General features: G+C 38.4%; 1 protein-coding gene across 4 annotated transcripts in view; it reads left to right on the top strand.

Annotated features, from left to right (window-relative positions):
• The window catches only part of CLINT1 (clathrin interactor 1), a 57,102-nt gene extending 40,560 nt beyond the window's left edge, over window positions 1-16,542 (top strand). For 2 of the 4 annotated variants that reach the window (XM_028527134.2, XM_036014292.1), the window contains exons 9-12: window positions 5,918-5,992; window positions 11,223-11,515; window positions 13,385-13,589; window positions 14,819-16,542. In XM_028527134.2, the coding sequence (XP_028382935.1) occupies window positions 5,918-5,992; window positions 11,223-11,515; window positions 13,385-13,589; window positions 14,819-15,165 (920 nt within the window). In that variant the 3' untranslated portion in view covers window positions 15,166-16,542. The remainder of the gene's footprint in view (window positions 1-5,917; window positions 5,993-11,222; window positions 11,516-13,384; window positions 13,590-14,818) is intronic. The other 2 variants (XM_028527135.2, XM_036014291.1) reach the window with 2 other exon arrangements.
• The last annotated feature ends 4,647 nt before the right edge of the window (window positions 16,543-21,189 follow it).

Raw genomic sequence — 21,189 nt, 5'->3', positions numbered from 1 at the left:
TTTAGGCTATATTCAGTGATTATGGATTTCTAATAAACTCCTATGTCAGAACAGCTTGAGAAATGAAACTTCTCTTTAAAGACAGTCCTTCCCAACCTGTTCAGTTCAGTTCACATTAGATCGTAGATGGCAAGATTGGCATATAAGTAATGAGCAAAGTAAACATACTGTTCCTAGATGTGTGTAATGATTTTTTAAAACTGTGCCTGAGAGGAAGTCTATGATAGAAATCGATTAATGGTTAGTTTAGTACATGTAATTTAAGTCTCCTGCTATTTTTGTCTTCTCCTTGCCTAGTGTCATAAAATTCTTGGACTGGGAGTGAACTTCATAGGGTATCTGGTATAACCTAGTTTCTGAAATTCTTTAATTCCCATCCCCTTTTTTTTCCTGTGATTGTAAACTCATCCTAAAATTATTAAACTGCACGCCCAAGATTACAAACTACATTAGTTTTTTTAAACTTATACATGCTTTTCGTATAGTTATATGATTTTAACTCTCGTATGAAATGGCAGTTAGCATGCAGTGTCACAGAATATCAGCTCTTTTGGACTTCCCAGCGTGAAATATTAAAGAGCCCCTTCCGAACATCTCTGGAAAGTTTTAGTGGAGCAATCAGAGAAGAAAAAACTAGGAAGGCCAGATGAGTGAATGAACTTTTTTCCTCTGATACCAAGATTGCTTTGAACAGTGAGAATTATCAAGTAGTAGCATGCTTCCTTTGCTTAACAAGAAATCTTTGAATGGTTTTTCTTCTCCAGTACTTAAAAGTAGATTGATTAATTAAATAGAAATAGCTATTAATATTAATACAATAACTAAGACAAATGAAACCTGGAAGGTTTCTTGCCTTAATGTTTATCTTAATATTGTCTTTAAAAAAGCAACTGAATGTGGGTTGACATCAGATTATTTTTTTAAAGTCATCTCCTTTTTGAAATAGTGTGTTTTAACCAGTTTCTTCAGAGCACCCCCTCTAATCAGTACATAAATTTTGTTATTCAAAATCTCTATTTAAATATTTCAGTAATATATTTGAAATTGAATTCAGCGGTGGAAATCTTTAGCAATGCTAAATCTCTAGCACCACTAAGTCTTTGGCACCTACACATGAGAAAGTGTAAGAATCCACCATGTTCGCATAGCTATTTGGTATTCCATTGGGGGTCATTTACCAGATGTGCCTGTACTTATTATAGTGCCGTCGGGCACATAATATGGACACGAACTATAAACCTAAGCAGATATGGCATCTGTACAGCTCACCAGATAGAGTTCTCCTCTGAGAAAATGTTCGGGTCATCTTTTTTGTATATGTTATTACATCCTTTTGTTAGCAGCTTCCAAAGTATACATGTGGTAACAGTCATTGTAGGGTATGTACCAAGTTTAAACATACACATGTGAGCCCATTATCAAGGCTTGCTTGAGACTCTCCTGAATGTCCCACTGTGGTGGTGATCTTTCAGACTCTGCACTCAGACGATATTTTGATGGCTTAAACACATATAGGACATTTCTAAATAAACTGAATAAAATAAAGTAAAATAAATAAATACAACTGAATTGAATGAATAATTTCAAGTTTTTAGAAAAATAAGCCAATTAGAAATAGAATGCCAAAAACCATTCCATTTCATTTTTTTTAAAGTATATCTCACTTTAAAAATCCATGTAGTCTCCTTTGTCCTTTTGCGATTAAGGAACTTAGGCCATGGTTACCTTACTGTTAAAGAAGATAATTTCTAGTACAGGAAATGATGTTGAAGAGAAAATACACTGTAGTCAGTACTAATAGAAAGACATTATATGACTTGCATATGTTATGATTTCTTTTAAGTTAAAAAATCTTTAAAGATTAAGGTATATCAAATCCAAAATTTTTATTACATTTACATTTGAACCTGTTGTCTTATAACCAGTGGTCACTGAAGTTTGTTGAGGATATTTCCATGACTGTGAACCACCTCGTTACAGCCTTAACACATCAACATATATAAGAATTTCCTGGGAGTTGTTTCCAGTTTGAACTAAATTTACAAAAATAAAAATTTTTAATAACTCTTTCTACTATATAAAAGTAATGCTCATTCTAGAAATTTGATGGAAAACAAGTGATTCACCATAACTTAGATTCATAAAGTCAACTATGAATTTTGGTGATTACTCTTTTTTTACATACATTTTCTGTATATTTAGTCAGTACCTTTTAGCATTTATTGTGTGGCAAACCTTTTTCAGGCTTATAAATAAGGATTTTTATTTTTTATTTTTTGTAAACTGCTTTTCAACCAAGATCTCATGACCATTTCCTCATGATAGTTGGCATTCTTTTACAGACCTTTTAATTACTTTATAATAATCTTAACATTGTATGGATAAACTATAGTTTATTTAGCCAATCAGTATCTTTTTTTTTTTGCGACATTAGGTTTTTAAGGGGTTTTTTCCTCCAAAATTTTCTATATTATAAAGTAGTGAAATAGCACCTTCCCAAAATCTTCCAATTTGTTAAGGAGAAAGTAGGATTTCATTTTGCACTGAGTTTAAATACTTTTTATGTTTTTATAAATTAATCATAACTTCTCTATTTATGTCCTTTGTCCATTTTTTCTTTAATTAGGGTGTTTATCCTTATTGGTTTTTAAAAGAACTTCTTACATTAATTCTTTGTCACATATTTACATGTTTTATCATTTTTTTTAATTTGTAAGTATTAGAATTCTATATGCAAATTTTGTTTCATAATGTAACCTAGATTAAATTTTTTATGGAAGGAAATTTCCATACGTAGTCTGGCTGTATTTTCCCTGTTCACAGATTGCTTTGGAAAATACGTGTTCCCAGCTGGTGATTGTAAATAACTTCCTTGCTGCCCTGAAAAGGCAGATGGAAATGGTTCATTTGTAATGACAGCTCTCATGTGGGAATCTTGAAGGATGGCTCTTGCTGTGAAATTTAGCAGTCTTCTACACACAGCCATTTTTGGGTAGACTCTTTTATTTAAATTCCCTTAGCCTTAGAAGTTATCTGGGAAAACGCTTAAGAATAGAAAATTTCTATTGAGTTCAAAGCATTGGTATGAATAACATCATGCATATGGGTATAGAGAGTGTGTCCTAGGAGAAAGTCTGTTCCTACATGAAGTACAAAGATTTTTAAATTTTAAGGTAGTTTTCAGAGTTGAAGACCATAGTGTAAAATAAATAGCAACATAATCTGTGGCACTTCAGATCATTGGAGAAAAGTTAAATTCTTTACAAGGAAAGGTGGTTTCTGTCTGTAAAATACTTGTGCGTATGTGTGTTTCCATTCTCTCCTCCCAGTGTTCTTAAATTAGTCATGTTAAAATCAAACTCCCTTCGAGTATGGGTGGAAGGGAATAGTATTTCCTATAGGTGTAAGTTAAGAATGTGGCATAATTTCAGCATAGGTATTAGAAGGTAGAACAGTAGAATAACCCAAGTGGGTAATTATCTGAAATATTACATTCAGGATATGACACAAATAAATATCTTGCCCAGTTTGGAGTTGTGGTCTATAGTACTCGGTGCTTTTATCCACAGCATGAATTTTCTTACAGCTCAGACTGAATAAGATTTGAAAAAATTCCTAACTTGTTTGGCATAATAAATTACATACTGATGCTTATTCACTGCTTGGATGAAGCAAATTAAAATAATCCCCAATTTTCAAGTCTTTTAATGTTACAGTAAATGATGAACTATCAGTTTGTTACCTGATCGTGTACTTTGATCAATATCTTGAACATGAAGGAACATTACAGAAGACAACTTATGAATATTAAGCAACAACTGTTTGTAACATTCATTTCCCTGCTATTTTTTATTAATGTATGTGCTTGTTTAAATAGTTTAAAAATATAGGTCATTGATTTTTTTTGCCCCTTGTCATATTTTATCATGATATACGTGCCTATAAAGAAAAAAGCAAACACTGTTATATTATCTTTTGGATAAAGCAGAAGTGGGTGCATGAGCTGTAGGTGTTGATAGGGAGTGGAGAGCCTTGGCCTTGGCGGGACAGGAGTTAATTCATGTTGGGTGCGAATATACGTGAATATGTGCATTTGTAATGAGGTGAAAGAAGGAAGAATTCCTTATGCCTGCTGATAGTTGACTACAGTAAATGTGTATTAAAAAGAAATACTAAATACATATGTATCAGAAACTGATTTGTTCCTTTCATTACTGCTGGCCATTTATTAAGAAGGGGAGATGGTTCTACTTTAATTAACCCAGTTGAGTGTAGCAGATGGGGCAAAATGTCTTGCAGCGATAAGACAATTCAGAAATGGCACCAGATGTTGAAAGCTGTCCCTGGTGGTGTTTGAGTGCAGCCCAGATGTTCCAGTCCCACCTGGCTAGTTTCTAAGCACTGCAGGCTAAGCAGCTGTGATGTAACCTATGTAATGTTCGCATAACACTAAAAGCACCATAATTGAACTGCCACTCTAAACTTCTAAGGCTGTGACTCTTAAGAGGTGAAATCTTTAAGGACAAAATAAGGACAACTATTTACGGTTTTAGATCCTTTGGCTGTTGCTATTTAGTTGATAATTGGAGAGAGGTGAAATATTAAAATTTAATAAGATGTTATTGTTCAAATGGTAGATAAAAGTAAATATTCTCACCCACGTAGTGTCTCCAGATGAGAACGTGTGTGGGAGTGCGGTGTCACGTGCACAGAGACTGACTCGCAGCCTTCCGATTCGGGTCTCACCCCTTTACAAACGCCAGCCTAGAAATATCAAAACGCTATTTTTCATGTAATAAAAATGCAAATATTTGCTTGCTCATAGAGTAAACAGTTTTTTCCCCTTTTATTTCTTTTAATTTCAAACCTACATAAAATTTGCCACATTTTCTTTCTCTTTAGTTCTTTTTGGTGGGTGTTTTATTGTGTACTATTTGTTTATTGTGTACCATTTGAGAGAAAATTGCAAACAGCATGACATTTTGCCCCTAAAATCCTTCAACACATATCTTTTTACAACAAGGGCATTCTCCTTTATAATCACTATATAATTATCATACTTCGGGAACTTAACATTAAAACAGTTTCATTGTCTAATAATAAACAGACCAAAATGCAGATTTCCCTGGTCTCAATTATATCACTTCAGGGTAGCACTTTTCAAAGAATCCAGAGCCCAGTCCAGGATCACGCATGTCATTCACTTGTCCTGCTTCTTTAGGCTCCTCCCCTTTGGAGCAGTTCCAGTCTCTTTGTCTTTAGTGATGCTGACATTTTCTGAAGTCTTCAGAGTTGTTTTGCAGAATGTCTTCAATTTGTATTTCTCTGATTCATTCCTCATCACTAGGTTCAAGTTAAATATTTTTGGCAGGAATTTCTGCATGGGTGACAATGGCCATTTCAGCTCCTTATATTAGAGAACCCATGAACACTGTTTTATCCTATTCTTAAGTGGGATCACTTATTTGTTATCCATCCAATTTCTCCATTGCAAAAGTAGCTTCATCCCCTTGTATTTACTAAATAACCGATGGGGTGATGTTTTGAGATTATGTAACTATCTTACTTCCCAGCAGCATTTTACCCAGCATTAGCATCCATGGAGGGTTGTTATAAAGAGCATAACTGGCTGGATAAACTGCATGCCCATGTTATGTTTCTGAAATGTAAGTGAGGGATAACTGACCACAGTTGTGGTGTCAGTTGTCTGCTAGACACAGAACTGAGGAATGTACGAGTCTGTGGTTGCTTAAAGGGACCGTGAAAACGTGGATCAACAAACTAGCTTTTATGATGGGTCTGGACCCTTTAAATAGTGAATATTTTTTACGTGTGGTGCTAAAACGGCTTCTTGAAATTACTATCAATTGTTCTGTGATTCTAACAATTTAACTTCTTCCTCATACTTAATTTCTAGGAGGATCAACTGATTTATTTGGCGGATTTGCTGACTTTGGCTCAGCTGCTGCATCAGGCAATTTCCCTTCCCAAGGTATGATCCGGTTTGATTGGCCAGAAATCTAGCAGCAGTGAAAAGGTTATCAAAACAAAATGACTCCCTCCCACACCCGCTTCTTTTTGGCATTTTTTTCCATACCGTATTTGTAATTCCTAATGGATTTATTCAAAGGTATATTATTAGGCCAGTGTCTTAATTGCACCACACGAATTAATTTGGTACAAGCCGCTGAGGTACACTTAAAAGTGTTCTTACTCATAAGTAACTCCTACTTAGCTTTTTTTGGTGGGGAGTAGGGAGTTTGAATAAGCATTAATAATCTCAGTGGCCAAGGGTAGTGGGGTTTATGTTTAACTTACGATTTTCATGAACAGCATTCAGGGACCTTGGGTATGGGCAGACTATCTTAGTAAAATTCATTTCTTTATAATTTAGATAAGAGCATTTTTGTGACAAATAACTGGACTTCATTTTGACACATCCTTAGCAGGTGAACCTTAGGCAAAACTTCCTCACTCCATGTTAGATTAGAAATTTAAAAGTGCCCTACCAGGGGTGTCCAACCTGCAGGCCACATGCAGCCCAGGATGGCTATGAATGCAGCCCAACACAAAATTTTAAATTTACTTAAAACTTTTTTTGCTCATCAGTTTTCATTCGAGTTTGTATACTTAATGTGTCGCCCAAGACAGCTCTTCCAGTGTGGCCCAGAGATGTTAAAAGGTTGGACACCCCTAGACTCACTGTGGTGATCATTTCATATAATATATACAATATTGAATTATTAGGTTGTACACCCGAAACTGATAGAATGTTACATGTCAATTATACTTCAGTTTTTAAAAAGAAAAATCAAAGCCAACATCCAAGCAGAGTAGAAGCTTAAACATCAAGGATTAAGGTGAATGGCTTGTCTTTTTTCCCTTTTTTATCTTAACGCCTCTACCACAGACTGTGGTAGCTAGTTAACTTTGGGAGAGCCCCTGAGCCTCCAGCTTCTAGAATCGGGAGTCATGCTTCCTTTAGAAGTATGGTTATGCCTTCCTAAGGGTCAGTATCTTACTTCAGGCAAATCAAAGTGGAAGATGCATACTGCCCCAATTTTACAGACTGCCTGTGTAATTCTCAAAGTTTTTATGTATATAAAGTTGCCTAATATGCAGATAATTCAAATATGTTAATGTTGCTAAGTGATACATTTCTTCATCCATATGAATGTGATTACTACAGCTTGATCACCATTACACAAAGGGCTGAAACTGTTGCAACAATGTTTAATCATTTCTGAACAGTGTATGCCCCACTAGAAATATCTTTCTCTGATTAATCACCTGAGATCAAGTTTTCACATGGGCAACATATTTTGTCCCAGTTTCCATTCTATTTGTTTCATCTATCAAACAAACACAAAACCAACATAAAGATGACATTTGTCCAACAGTCTTATTTGTTAGTTTAAATTGTTTAATATAGAGAACTAATTGTAAAACTCTTAATTCAGTCTTTTTTGTAGAGAATATCAAAGACACGTTTTTGTAAAACCCTGAGGTAATGAATATTAGCTGAGTTCTTGTATTAAATTGTTGGTAGAGCTTAGGGTTTCTAAGTGAATTATTTTCTCTTTTGAGGGTGTTTATGTTTTAATATGGTAATAGAAGAATGATTTTAAAGACTTAATGTTCTTTTGATATTTAGCATAGTGAGACACAGCATCGCTGTGGTTGGTTACTGACCTTTTCACCTAGACATAATGTATTTCCAAGTTGTAAATGAACACAGAGTGCAAAGAGATGGTGCTTTTAAAAAATACATATATTTTATTGATTATGCTATTACAGTTGTCCTATTTTCCCCCCTTCATTCCCCTCCACACTCCCTCCCACCCACATTCCCCCCCCCCCCTTTAGTTCATGTCCATGGGTCGTACATATAAGTTCTTTGGCTTCTACATTTCCTATACTATTCTTACCCTCCCCCTTTCTATTTTCTACATACCATCTATGCTACTTATTCTCTGTACCTTTCCCCCCTCTCTCCTCCCATGCCCCTGTTGCTAACCCTCCATGTGGTCTCCATTTCTGTGGTTCTGTTCTAGTTGTTTGCTTAGTTTGCTTTTGTGTTTGTTTTAGGTGTGGTTGTTAATAACTATGAGTTTGCTGTCTTTTTACTGTTCATATTTTTTATCTTCTTTTTCTTAGATAAATCCCTTTAACATTTCATATAATAAGGGCTTAGTGATGATGAACTTCTTTAGCTTGACCTTATCTGAGAAGCACTTTATCTGCCCTTCCATTCTAAATGAAAACTTTTCTCAATAGAGCAATCTTGGATGTAGGTCCTTGCCTTTCATGACTTGGAATACTTCTTTCCAGCTCCTTCTTGCCTGTAAGGTCTCTTTTGAGAAATCAGCTGACAGTCTAATGGGAACTCCTTTACAGGTAACTGCCTCCTTATTGTTTGCTGCTTCTAGGATTCTCTCCTTAATTTTAATCTTGGCTAATGTAATTATGATGTGCCTTGGTGTGTTCCTCCTGGGTCCAACTTCTTTGGGACTGTCTGAGCTTCCAGGACTTCTTGGAAGTCTTATTTCCTTTGCCAGATTGGGGAAGTTCTCCTTTATTATTTGTTCAAATAACTTTTCCACTTGTTGCTCTTCCTCTTCTCCTTCTGGTACCCCTATAATTTGGATGTTGGAACATTTAAAGATGTCCTGGAGGTTCCTAAGCTTCTCATTTTTTTGAATTCTAGTTTCTTCATTCTTTTCCGATTGGATGTTTCTTTCTTCCTTCTGGTCCACACCATTGATTTGAGTCCCAGTTTCCTTCCCATCACTATTGATTCCCTGTACATGTTCCTTTATTTCACTTTGCATTGCCTTCATTTTTCATCTAATTTGTGACCAAATTCAAACAATTCTGTGAGCATCCTGATTACCATTGTTTTAAACTGTGCATCTGATAGGTTGGCTTCCTCTTTGTCGCTTAGTTGTATTTTTTCTGGAGCTTTGATCTGTTCTTTTGTTTGGGGCCTTTTTTTTTTTTTGGTCTCGAGCACCTGTTACTTAGTGAGGGGTGGAGCCTTAGATGTTCACCAGGGCAAGGTAACCCATGTGGCTGAGTTTTGATGCTGTATGTGGGGAAGGGGTCCGAGAGGGAACAATGGCACTTGCTCTGCTCTCTGCTGGATTTCAGTCACTTCCCCCACTTCCCCCAAGCAAATCGGGCCCTTCTGGTGCTGATTCCCATGTTGGTGGGCTTGTATACCTTCTAGGACCCAGTGGGTCTCTCCAACAAACTCTCCTGTGAGGCTGGGAGTTTCTCCCGCTGCCGTCTCAACCCCCACAGGTGTTTTCAGTTTGTGATTTAGGGCTTTATTTCCCTGCTCTGGGGCCCGGGGTTATGCGGTCCATCCCGATCCCCAGTTGTTCTTCCCGGTTTATCTGTGCGTGAATGTCGGACCGCCTGCTCCACCAGCCACTGCCTGGTGGGGTCCCCCAGGTGCTGCCTTGCCGGCCAGCTGCCACCTTGCTGCGAGTCCTTTCTGCACAGCTGCCTGTCTGCCCTTCCTACTGGTCTGGATGAACGTGTCTTCTTTAACTGCTTTGTCGTCGGGCTTTACCATACAGTTCGATTTTCTGACAGTTCTGGTTGTTTTTTATTTTTAAATTGTTGTCCTTCTTTTGGTTTGCAAGAAGGCAGTGCGTGTCTACATGTCCATCTTGGTCAGAAGTAGAGAGATGGTGTTAATTAATGTGGAAATACATACTCTTTGCTTTCAGATGAGTTTTTCTGTAACTCTTTTCAATTTCCGTTCATATTTATCTATTTGTCCCTTTTTAAATTTGTTCCTTTCTTAAAGAAAGGTTTATTTACTTAGAATAATGTAATTAAAAACTTTTTAAAGCATCACATGCCCTTACATTTATTGTGTTCCAAGTAGCATTCTGTATGAAGAATTCATAAAGCTTGACTTAGACTTTCGTGAGGCGAACCTGAAGGACAGAGAGTGCAGTGTCTTGGCTCTCCCCTGTCTTCTCACAATTAACCCAAAGTGAAAATAACAAACCTTAAATGGCATTTACTATTTATTAAATTGTTTAGTGTTCACAACTTCGGCCCTTTTTTAACGTGAGGCACAGAGGTGGTTAAGTGGCTTGCTCAGGTTACACAGCTATTAAGTTATAAAATCCATACTCTTAAACACTGGTGTTTTAATTAACTTTCTATTTTTATATTATTGATTGCATTAAGTCTTAAACTTGTAATTATATTTTGAAGTGTAGTGATAGCTACGTATTTTTAATATTAGCATGAGTTCCCCTTTTAAGACTATATACCCCACTTTTTATTAAATAAGTAGATTGAACAGTCCTATTTGAAGCAAGCGGAATACTAAGGTTATATATATTATGGCTATCTACAGCCCTTATTTTATCAGTGAAGCATGGCCAAATGGGTAAGCACTTCCTACAGAAATGTACTAACCCTACTCATTTTTTTGTATGTTTTTTTTTAATTTTAAAAAAGTTTATGTTTAAATAGAGGGGAAGGGAGAGAAACATCAATGTGAGAAACTTTGATCGATTGCCTCTCGGATTAACCCCTACTGGGGACTGAACCTGCAACCTAGGCCTGTGCCCTGACATGGAAGTGAACCAGTTACTCAACTGAGCCACACCAGTCAGGGCTAATTTCATTGACTTTTTTTCCCATGCTTTTCTGCATTTGTTTCATAAATTTAATCGCATGAAGTTGGGGTTTTTGTTTATGAGATGGTATAAATTGTAGTTTGAGTTCTCTTTGAACCTCTCCAAATAATGAATGGAATGAGTTGAATTCTCTGACTTTTCTGAGTGTGTCCTTACATGAGGATTCTGGGTCTCCCAGCAAAAAGCTTAACCAGTTCAGAGTTTTCTTCTTACTTTTAGGGGTCTTGGGCTAGTTCACATTTGTTTTGCTGGAAGCACATTAGATATGCAAACTTACGTTGAAGGGAGGTTTTGATTATACTTTCTGTGTGTCACCTCAGACCTGCTAAGAGATGGATTTTACTTTATCTGTGAGAGTTATATTTTTTTCTTTGCCACCTTGTTAATACTTGTGGAATATTCATGAGAAAGAACAATGTCCAGATGGAGATGGTACCTGCAGATGTTAATCTAAATGGACAGAGATCAGCTCTAATTTGTTTCTGTTCACAGATTGTTGCATTTGTGCTGTGCACTTCAGAAAGTTTCTTACCCTTAGCGTTCTCTCTTCCTCAGTGACTGCAGCTAGTGGGAATGGAGATTTTGGAGACTGGAGTGCCTTCAACCAAGCCCCCTCGGGCCCTGTTGCTTCCGGCGGTGAGCTCTTTGGCAGTGCCTCACAGCCAGCTGTAGAACTTGTCAGTGGCTCACAACCAGCGTTAGGCCCACCTCCAGCTGCCTCAAATTCTTCAGACCTATTCGATCTTATGGGCTCGTCCCAGGCAACCATGACATCTTCCCAGAGCATGAATTTCTCTATGATGAGCACGAATACTGTAGGGCTGGGTTTGCCCATGTCGAGATCACAGGTGAGTTGTCTGCTTCCCTCGGAAATTGTGATTCATAATCTTTGAGATGCTCTGTCTAATCTAATGGCAGATTAGCATAAAACAAAAGTTAGCAAGCGATGGATAGATTGCCTTTGCACAGTGCATTTATCTTACGCGCTTTCTCCCCGGCATAGTCATTTGAGTTCTAGAGGGCAAGCCTTCTCACTCATCTTGTAGTCCATGCAGAGCCAGTCATAGTGGCTTGTACAGTGAAGGCACTTGCTGAAAAATGATTGAATTAATTTAAAAAGTGGTATTTAATAGTTTTTAAAAATTGTGTTTAAGAAGTAATAGAGAAACTCGCATATCTCATAGCTACTGCCGGTTCAGTTCCAGACCACACAATAAAGTTGGTATCACAATAAAGCAAGTCACATGAATTTTTGGTTTCCCAGTGCACGTAAAAGTTAATGTTTGCACTATACTATAGTCTATTAAAAGTGCAATAGCATAATATCTTAAAAACAATGTATATACCTTAATTTAAAAATGCTATATTGCTAAAAAAAAAAAATGCTAATCATCACCTGAGCCTTCATTCAACGAGTCGTAATCTTTTTGCTGGCAGAGGCTCTAGCCTCAGTGCCGATAAAAATGCAGTACCTGCAGGCTGCAAATGAAACCTGTACTGGTTTCACCCATGACTCAGTCAAATCTCCGGTCACGTTCTTCAGGAAGTGTCACTTACTGGTTGCAAACAACCATTGCTAATAAAGGAAATCATTTCCTAAAGTGATGAATGTTCTTCCATGTTCTGGGCCGGCTCTACATTGTATAATGTTTATGCTTTTCTTTCAGCTGTTATTTTCATAAAGGAAATTTTAAATTGGGAGCTTTTTAATTCATTTTTATAGTTAAATCTAAATTACCTAAAACTACCTTAGAATTTGAACAAGTGTAGGGTTAGAATATATATGTCTTAGTTGTACTAGGAACTTGGTTTTTTGAGTGAAGCTATTCAGAATATTTGTGCAGGGTGCTAATTACTCATTTTAATTTGTAGATTCTCTTCTTTTGGGTGTGAGGATGAAGGAAGAAAAGAGAGAAGCAGAGGGTGACTGCTTTCTGTAACAAATTAGATCTGACATTGAGAAAACGGACATGAAAGCCACACAAACACCATTAAATTAACTGTGCACCACTGAATAAGCCCAAGCCAGTTTATTTTTTGAGTTTCTTTATATGATCTAAGCAGAAAGCCAATGTTATTTGCAACCTTAGTTGCAGCTGTGTTATGATTCTGGGCATTGGTACATTTTAAAGTATTTCTTCCCGTTGCTATTCCTTTCCCTTTTCCTGCTCTTTTCACAGTTACCCTTAGTATTGTAACTATCAGGCACCTCTGCTCCTTTCTCCGGAATTTCTCCTTTCTTCGGAATAGGTCCACATAGAGCCAGCTCCGCTGGTGTTGCTCACCGTAGTCAGTGGACACGTCGGGCATATGAAATGCCCGTCGGACAACTGCTGTTGTGATTGTTTTGCTTTCTATAACATGAGAAATCATATCCCGAATTCCGTTTTGTAAGAATAACTAGTCTACTTGTATGTTTCCTTAGAGCTATCCTAACCTTAAGCTGGTCGTTGCCCTGGAACGGTGGCTTCCAGACTCCGGGTGATGGGAGGATAATTGTTTCCACCCCAAACATGATTTGGATTTCAGACGAATGTTTTGGGGGAGTTAGTGATTCAGGCTATTGAAGACCTTAGAATAAACCATTTGTGGTTCTTTTTCATTTCAATAGTTTATTACAGAATTTAGTATATATTTGGAGTTACTGTGATTAAACTGCCATCTGATTATCTTTATAGAGCAGATGCTTAATTTTTAGAGCATTTTCTATTTTCCAGCCTTTGCAAAATGTTAGCACAGTGCTGCAGAAGCCTAATCCTCTCTATAATCAGAATACAGATATGGTCCAGAAGTCCGTCAGCAAAACTCTGCCCTCGACTTGGTCTGACCCCAGCGTAAACATCAGCCTCGACAACTTACTACCTGGTATGCAGCCTTCCAAACCCCAGCAGCCATCGCTCAATACAATGATCCAACAGCAGAGTAAGTTGCCGCAAGATTGGTAAATCGTGTGTCTTTGTGTACATGTGATCTTTTGCCCTGATGCCAGGATTGCTTCAAGCCATGAATAAAAACACTTAACACAAACTCTGCTGAAGGCAACTAACTGTGTGTTCACTTAAGAGTTTTTCAAATACTTGTTATCCCTCCCAGTACTCTGTTCTGTTCTTGGCATGAAAACATTTATTTTGTATTGTGGTAAGTTTTGGGGTCCTGATCACTAAACTAAAAATATTTGTTGTAGAAAACTTCCTCATCCCTGGCAGGTGTGGCCAGTGGGTTTAGTGCTGGCCTGTGAACCGAAAGGTCGCTGGTTCAGCTCCCCGTCGTCAGGCACGTGCCTGGATCGCAGGCCAGGCCCCCCGTTGGGGGTGTGCGGGGGCAGCTGGTCAGCGTTCCTCTTGCACATTGATGTGTCTCTCCATATCTTTCTCCCCCCCTTTCCCTCTCTCTAAAAATAAATGAATACAATCTTTTTTTAAAAAAGAAAAAAACTTTTTCAATATGGGCAAATGTGACAAGGAAACAAAATCATCAACAATCCATAATCCCAGGATAATCACCATTAATTTATATTTTTTCCATCTTTTCTGACTGTATTTTTAATCACTGATCATTTTGTCTATATTTTGTTTCTTGTAGTTCTCATTCAACATTAAGTTCTCATTTCTTTGTGTGTTGAATGTTCTTAAAAAATTATTTTTAGATCTTATATGATGGATAACTATAAAGTGTACAGTTCCTCTATTGTTGGCTATTTCAGTTTCCAGCTTTTTGCTATTATAAAGAACTCCACGATTTTGTTTGTATAAATCATTGTGCTTGTGCTTTTTTTTCCTGAATATTCTAAAAATAGAAGGAGTCAAAGGATATAAACTTTTTTAAGTCTTTTGATCTACAGTAGCTCTTGACAATTTGTTAGGTTGGATTCCACAATAGGTTTTGTGGGAATGACTTTAAAATGCCTCATGTCTTCCCCTAACCCACGTTTATACTGTTTTTACATCTATGGGAAACCAGAGCTAACAGCCACTGAATACTTCTCAAGAGAAAACAATGCCAGTTAATTGAATTCTCCTATAAAATCACTAAAAAATTTTTATTGGGGCTTACAGGTAATGGTGGTCAGGAAGATTGTATTATTTTTGTCCTGTGCATCTAAGAATTCAATTTCTAGTGGTAGAGTTATTTTGTCTCTTTTCTTCTGGTAGATATGCAACAGCCTATGAATGTGATGACCCAAAGTTTTGGAGCTGTGAACCTCAGTTCTCCATCGAACATGCTTCCTGTCCGGCCCCAAACTAGCCCTTTGATGGGGGGACCCATGCCTATGAGCATGCCCAGTGTGATGACTGGCACCATGGGAATGGCCCCTCTTGGAAACACTCCAATGATGAGCCAGAGCATGATGGGCATGAACATGAACATAGGGATGTCAACCGCTGGGATGGGCCTGACGGGCACAGTGGGGATGGGCATGCCCGGCCTCGCCATGGCTTCTGGAACTGTGCAGCCCAAGCAAGATGCCTTTGCAAATTTCGCCAACTTTAGCAAATAAGAGATTATAAAGGAGCAGATTGAATGAAGGATTTTTAGTGGTGCAGATAGGTGATGTTGGGATGGAAAAAGGTAATCAACTCCCCTCTTATCAATTAATTAAAATAAACGTATGTAAAGAACCAAAAAGGCTGTTTCATAAACGTGAAATGTCTGGTATTTCAGACGGCCAGGCAAGGGCACTTCAGACAAGGTAGTCCAAACCAGTGTTCCCAGTGAGAGTGGACCAGTGGGTTATGAGACCACTGAAAGAAAGCCTTTATACATTGAAGAGCTCTTACCAATATTGTAAGTTGTGGGAAGTCTGGAATAGGGCTGAATAAATATGTTTGAATCTCTAATTTTATACTTTTCTTTTCCTGAGGAACTTGATTTTCCTGTCCCTGAATCACCTTATCATAATTGGACCTGTTCCTTTTACTACCACTCTTGAGCCCATATATGAAATCATTAAAGTGGGATGATCAGTTTTTTATAAAAAAATATATTTTTATCCAAAAAAAGGCATACATATGTGATTATGGCTAAATCAGAGGTAACTGGAATGTATATACTTTTGCTAATGTTCCAGCAACAACACTGCTATCATACTCTCCAAATTTTTATTGTAACAAAACCTCTTTAAGTAATTGGTGATAGCTATGGGACTTTTCCCATATCTTCTGCTATACTTATCCTTTGCAGAACTAGGAAAAATTTTTTTTCAGGACTGCTCTATGGTTTCCTTTAAAAGAAGAAGAAAAAAACCCTCCAGTATTTTGTTTGTTTTTAGCAGTCATCATTACAAATTGCAGTGATTAACTTGGCAAGGCTTCCTTCCGTGTTTGTCCCTGTAGCCACCATTTAACAGTTAGCAACAGTCAAGAGAGAAAAATATTTATTTTTATTTTTTGATGTCTTTTCAAAAAATTGAAAAGATAAAAATTCATTAAGACCTTAAGTTAAATATAAATGTTAGACCTCAACAATGTTGGCTTTTAGATTTTATACAGTATTTGTTTTGTTTCGGTTTTGAGTGTATATAATATGGCACTAGCAATATGGTTCCAATAGAGAAAAGTTAAATATATATTATTAAAGGAGACCTGTAGCAGTCGAAGATTTTATTGATTTAATGACAAATAAAGGAAATGAATTGAGATGTTTTTGTTTTCCTGCTGTAATACTGCATTAAGCTCACATGAGAAATCATGATTCTAGAGTTTGGAATGCAAAATTGTTTCACCCTCAAGTTGGGAATATTTTTTAAAATAAATATAGGTATCAAATTATTACCTCCCCACTTTGTGTTGAAATTTTTTTTATTAAATTGATAAAACTTTGTTTCCATTGTATTCATAATGTTCTGTTATAACATTAAAATGTTCATTAAAATCAATGTTGAACTGCTTTTTCTTTCTTTCTGTTAGACATTTCAGACTGTTTGGGGGGGAAATAATTATAATTTGGGCAAAGTAATTTTTATAAATAATTTAAAATTATTTAATGACCTCCCTGTTTTTTATCAGACTCTAGTGTTAGGAATTAAAAATGAAGCAGCAAAGATATTCTGACCTGCTCCATTCTTGCTAATGTTCCCTCTACACCGTTTCTAATTAGGCAGAAATTCATGTACTTCTGCTAAGTGGTAATGCAAAGTGATTCATTTGCTAAATAAGAGATGAGAGAGAGTGTAATTAGCTGACTGCGGTTTTTAATCTTTCAACAATTCAATGTGTTTAAATTAGTTTCAAAGAACAGGAGCTTTCGAGTGTTGTTACTTCGGAACAGTTCAGGCAGGCTCTGGTGGCAGTATGGAGAGTGTCTTCGCTGATTTTTAAAACCCATAATCTTAAATGAATTTTTCTATAAATTGGGAGTTAAAGCATCACCTTTATATGGTTCTTGGAGGAAATATTTTGTTCCTAAACTTTTGTGTTTACATTTTTTTCTAATAAAATCAAGATTTCTCTCTAAAGCGTTTTCTGTACCATGCCTTCTTCCTGTGTTGTGTCTGTGGACAGAAAGAAGTGCCCGTCCCAGTTACTAATGCACCTGAACATGCAGTTTATATCTTACCATTCTTTTTTGTTTCAGAGCGCATTAAAGAGGAAAACGTAAGGTTTGCCACATTGGAGGTCCATGCAATTTAATGATTTGTCTCTGAAAGGGTTACTAAGTGATACTTCAAAGTGAAGTTCTAATACCCCCAAATTATTTGGAGTTGGCAAGATAATACTCAATAATCGGCTGGGCTCCCTTTTGCCTATCCTATACCCCTTTTCCTTTTCCACAGCTTCTCTGTAGTATCGTTTTCATTCTGCCAAATATTTTGGGGGTGGAGGGTGAAATAGTTACTGTTCTAGCAACTGACATTTGAGGAGTGAGTCTCCACTGCCATTCCAGGTTCATTTTTACTTCTCTGATAGGATCTTCAGGAACCATAAATATATACAGTTCCTATATGGTATTTTGAATGTCTCCTTTACTGTTTAACACAAACTGCCTGAATGACATCCACAATGCTCTTGGTTTGGGGTAGTCACTAGTAAGTTGAGACCTATATTTGGAGGGAAGGATTAATAATTATTTTTCAAACATTTATGAAACACAGTAAGAGGAAGTTTACTGTCCTTAGGAGCATACCTGATGGTAAACAGGCTTCTGAAATAAACTGGCTTGGTGTTCCAACTCCTGGGGAACAGGGCTGTGCTGTGGGAGGGGCTTGGGCTTGGGAGCAGGCAGAAATCCCCTTGCAGCCGCCAACTGTCTGAGTGACGCCTGGCCGATTTACCTGACCTCTCTGGGCCCTCATGTATTTTTTTCCTGTGAACTTAAAATCTGGACGTGTTGGATAATTAAAGGAGTGAAACCCACTAGCACATACATGCTTTAACGTTTCTCTGCCTCCCTTTTTTTTTTAATGTAAATGCACAGACCAAAATTTCATACGCGCCAGTCACTGTACTAAAAAAAACTTCACATGTGTCATTTAACCTACATAAAGCAAGCCCCCAAACTCACAATCCCGCTTTATTTCTAAAAGCACTGTGTAGTGAAGAAAGCCTGAGAGACTGTTCTACTAAATTGATTTCTAATTGAGGATTTCCCTGTCTTCCTGAATTTAATTCCACTTTATTTAACAGCAAAGGAAATTATAAATGATCTGTTTTTGTGAAGGTATTGACTCACTTCCACTGAGCACATGGTGCAGATGGGAGGGCGAGAACCAGGAAAAGTGCGTGGGGGAACCTTCATGCAGCCAGTTCGATGCTTTGCTTCCAGGGATTCAGAAGGGATCTGAAAGTCCTGACGGACTAACAGGTTTCATTTGTGACTCTTTACCGTGATTGGCATTAAATGAGTCCTGGACTGGGAAACCCTGCATTTCCTTCGTGTTGGATTTTTCCTAGCTGCATAGTTGCAGCCATGTTCTCTAAAGGCTGCAAGCACACTCTGCATTTCGAAATGAAGTAAGAGTACCCCAGAGTTGGTATATGGAGGGGTTTGGTCTCAGGACCCTCTTTACAGCCTTAAAAATTGTTAAGGACCCCAAAGAGCTTTTGTTTACGGGGGTCGTATCTATTGATATTTACTGTATTCAAAATAACTGAAAAACTTTAAAATAAATTGATTTTACAGTAACCCATTACCTATCAACTTAAAATTTTATAAACAACTTTTCCAGAATAAAAATTTGTGAAAAGAGTGGCATTGTTTTTACATTTCTGAAAGTCTCTTTGTTACCTGGCTGAATAAAGTGTAGATTCTCTTACCGGCTTCTGCATTCAGTCTGTGTTGCCATATTGTGTGGAAGTCTATGCAAGAAGTCCAGTCACAGGGATACATGGCTGCAAAGGCTGGAACCTTGCAATTTCCCTGAAAGGCTCTCAGGCTGCCCAGTGATGCGCGGGCCCCACTTGGGGAATTGCTGCTATCACAAATTATCAGATAAGATTATTGCCTAGTAACTGCTTGTTTTATTCTGTTTATAAGGTGATCTTCGTGAAGTACAAAGAATTTAGTTTTCCCTTCCACTTCAGTTATAAGCTAAAGACTTATCACGTGAAATTGCTCTCTGGGTCCTGAATATTAAAAATTAGCCCTGGCTGGTGTGTCTCAGTGGATTGAGCACCAGCCTGTAAACCCAAGGGTTGCCAGTTCAATTCCCGGTCAGGGCACATGCCTGGGTTGTGGGGCCAGGTCCCCCCGGTCAGGGGAGTGCGAGCATCTGCTTGATGTTTCACACATCAATGTTTCTCAGTCTCCTTCCCTTCCTTTCCCCTCTCTAAAGAAATTAAAATCTTTTTTTAATTGATGACACCATAGCTTTTGCTCAGTTTTAGATTCTTTCCTCTGATAAATCGTACATAATTACTAGTTTTTATAATTAGGAAGAAGCACATTTCTTTCTTTGGATTTTTTAGAAAAGCTTAGCCTGAAAGACGGGGTGTTCAGTGCTTGGTAAACCTCCTGTTCTGTCCTTGGAGAAGCAGGAGTCAGATGGGTCACACCCGAAGACTTTGGACTTGTTTACAAGGGGGCCTGGCCACCTCGTGTACTGTGCTCCCTGGCAAACCCTTCACAGGGGGCGTGGCTCTAGAGAGAGTGCATCCACGTTCGTAAATTTCCTCACAAACCCCAGGTACATTTGATCCCAGCACCGGCGGGACCCAGCAAGGTCTCCATCGTTTCATGGAACGGCCGTGGCAGGCTCTGCTGGGCTGCTCACGTCCAGCAGCTCCCTCCCTTGTCCTCACCCAGGACACAGTGCCCTCCCTCCGGCAGACACACAACAGGCGAGTCAGAAAGAGACAGCCAGAGGGGCTCTGAGGACACTGCTGCACAAGGTCCCCCCTACACAGAGACTTTGTCTATGAGCTGACGGCCATCGTCAGCCTTCAGTAAGCATGTGTGGCAGGGTTCTTCCTCTGGAAAGAGGACGGAGGTTTCAGGCAGAATTCCCTCTCGTCCTGGAGGGGCTTTGTTTTGGAAACCAGTGCACACCGCAGGCAGAGTCCACTTCTGGTAATGAGTGAGACATTGAAGATGTGATCTTTTGTGTCTGGTAACTCAAATACCAGTTTCATTAAACTGTATTTCCTAAAATGCAGCTAAAATACTGGTTGTGAAATACTGGGTTCCAGTATTCCTAGATTTTTAAATAATATTTTCACTTTGCAGTCATCAAAAATTACATCAAGGACAGCAATGCCAAAACAGCATGATAAAAAGTAGAACGTCCATACCCTCCCAGCGAGGGAATGAAAGTGCCCTAGGGTGATGAATGGGCTACTGGAACTGGTTCTAGGGGAACCAGAGGACCACCACCCAGAACTTCTCCCCCGTGTTTACTCACCCCTCCTACGTGCCCACTGCCTGCACTGCCTCGGGTTAGTTAGCACGCCGCACTGCCTGCAACAGGGGCCACACGATCACACGGCAGTGTGCACGTGTGTAAGCGTTCCGAAGATGATCAGGTTGCTGTTACATGCAAACAAGAGGCCTAATCTAGACAGGGCAACTCCAGAAGGCCTCTCTGAGAACAGAGCTGCTGTGCAGAGACCTGAAGAATGAAGAGGAGCCAGCCACGTGACCTACATGCCTTACGGAGTTCAGCAGGTATGGCTGGAGCTCAGTGTAAAAGGGGAGGACTGAGACCAGGTGATGGTAATGTACTTGGTGTCTAGGGTGCTGAGGTAGGTAAAGGCTTCACTCTGCTCCAAGTTCCTCGGAGGGGACTGTGACCACCAGGGGTGGTATGTTCTAAAGGCTCCGTTTGCTTTCATGGCCACGGTTGTCATAGACTCCTTTTAAGTTGAATCGACTTTGAAAAACTTGAGTGGAAAACTGTATGACAATTGTTATTTAACTGTCAATAATTAACACTGAAGTACATTAACAGTTTACTTATATATGAAAGATACGAATCTCTGACATCTAAGGGGCCACTTACAGGTAGAAATGGGGTGTTTCAAACAGGGCTAACGTGCACTTGCACACTGTCGTTCGCAGACAGGGCGGCCTCACACTCGTTTCCGCCCAG

Source organism: Phyllostomus discolor, chromosome 13 (assembly GCF_004126475.2).
Source record: "Phyllostomus discolor isolate MPI-MPIP mPhyDis1 chromosome 13, mPhyDis1.pri.v3, whole genome shotgun sequence".
Lineage (NCBI taxonomy): Eukaryota > Metazoa > Chordata > Mammalia > Chiroptera > Phyllostomidae > Phyllostomus > Phyllostomus discolor.
This window is presented reverse-complemented; position numbering and strand designations above follow the sequence as displayed.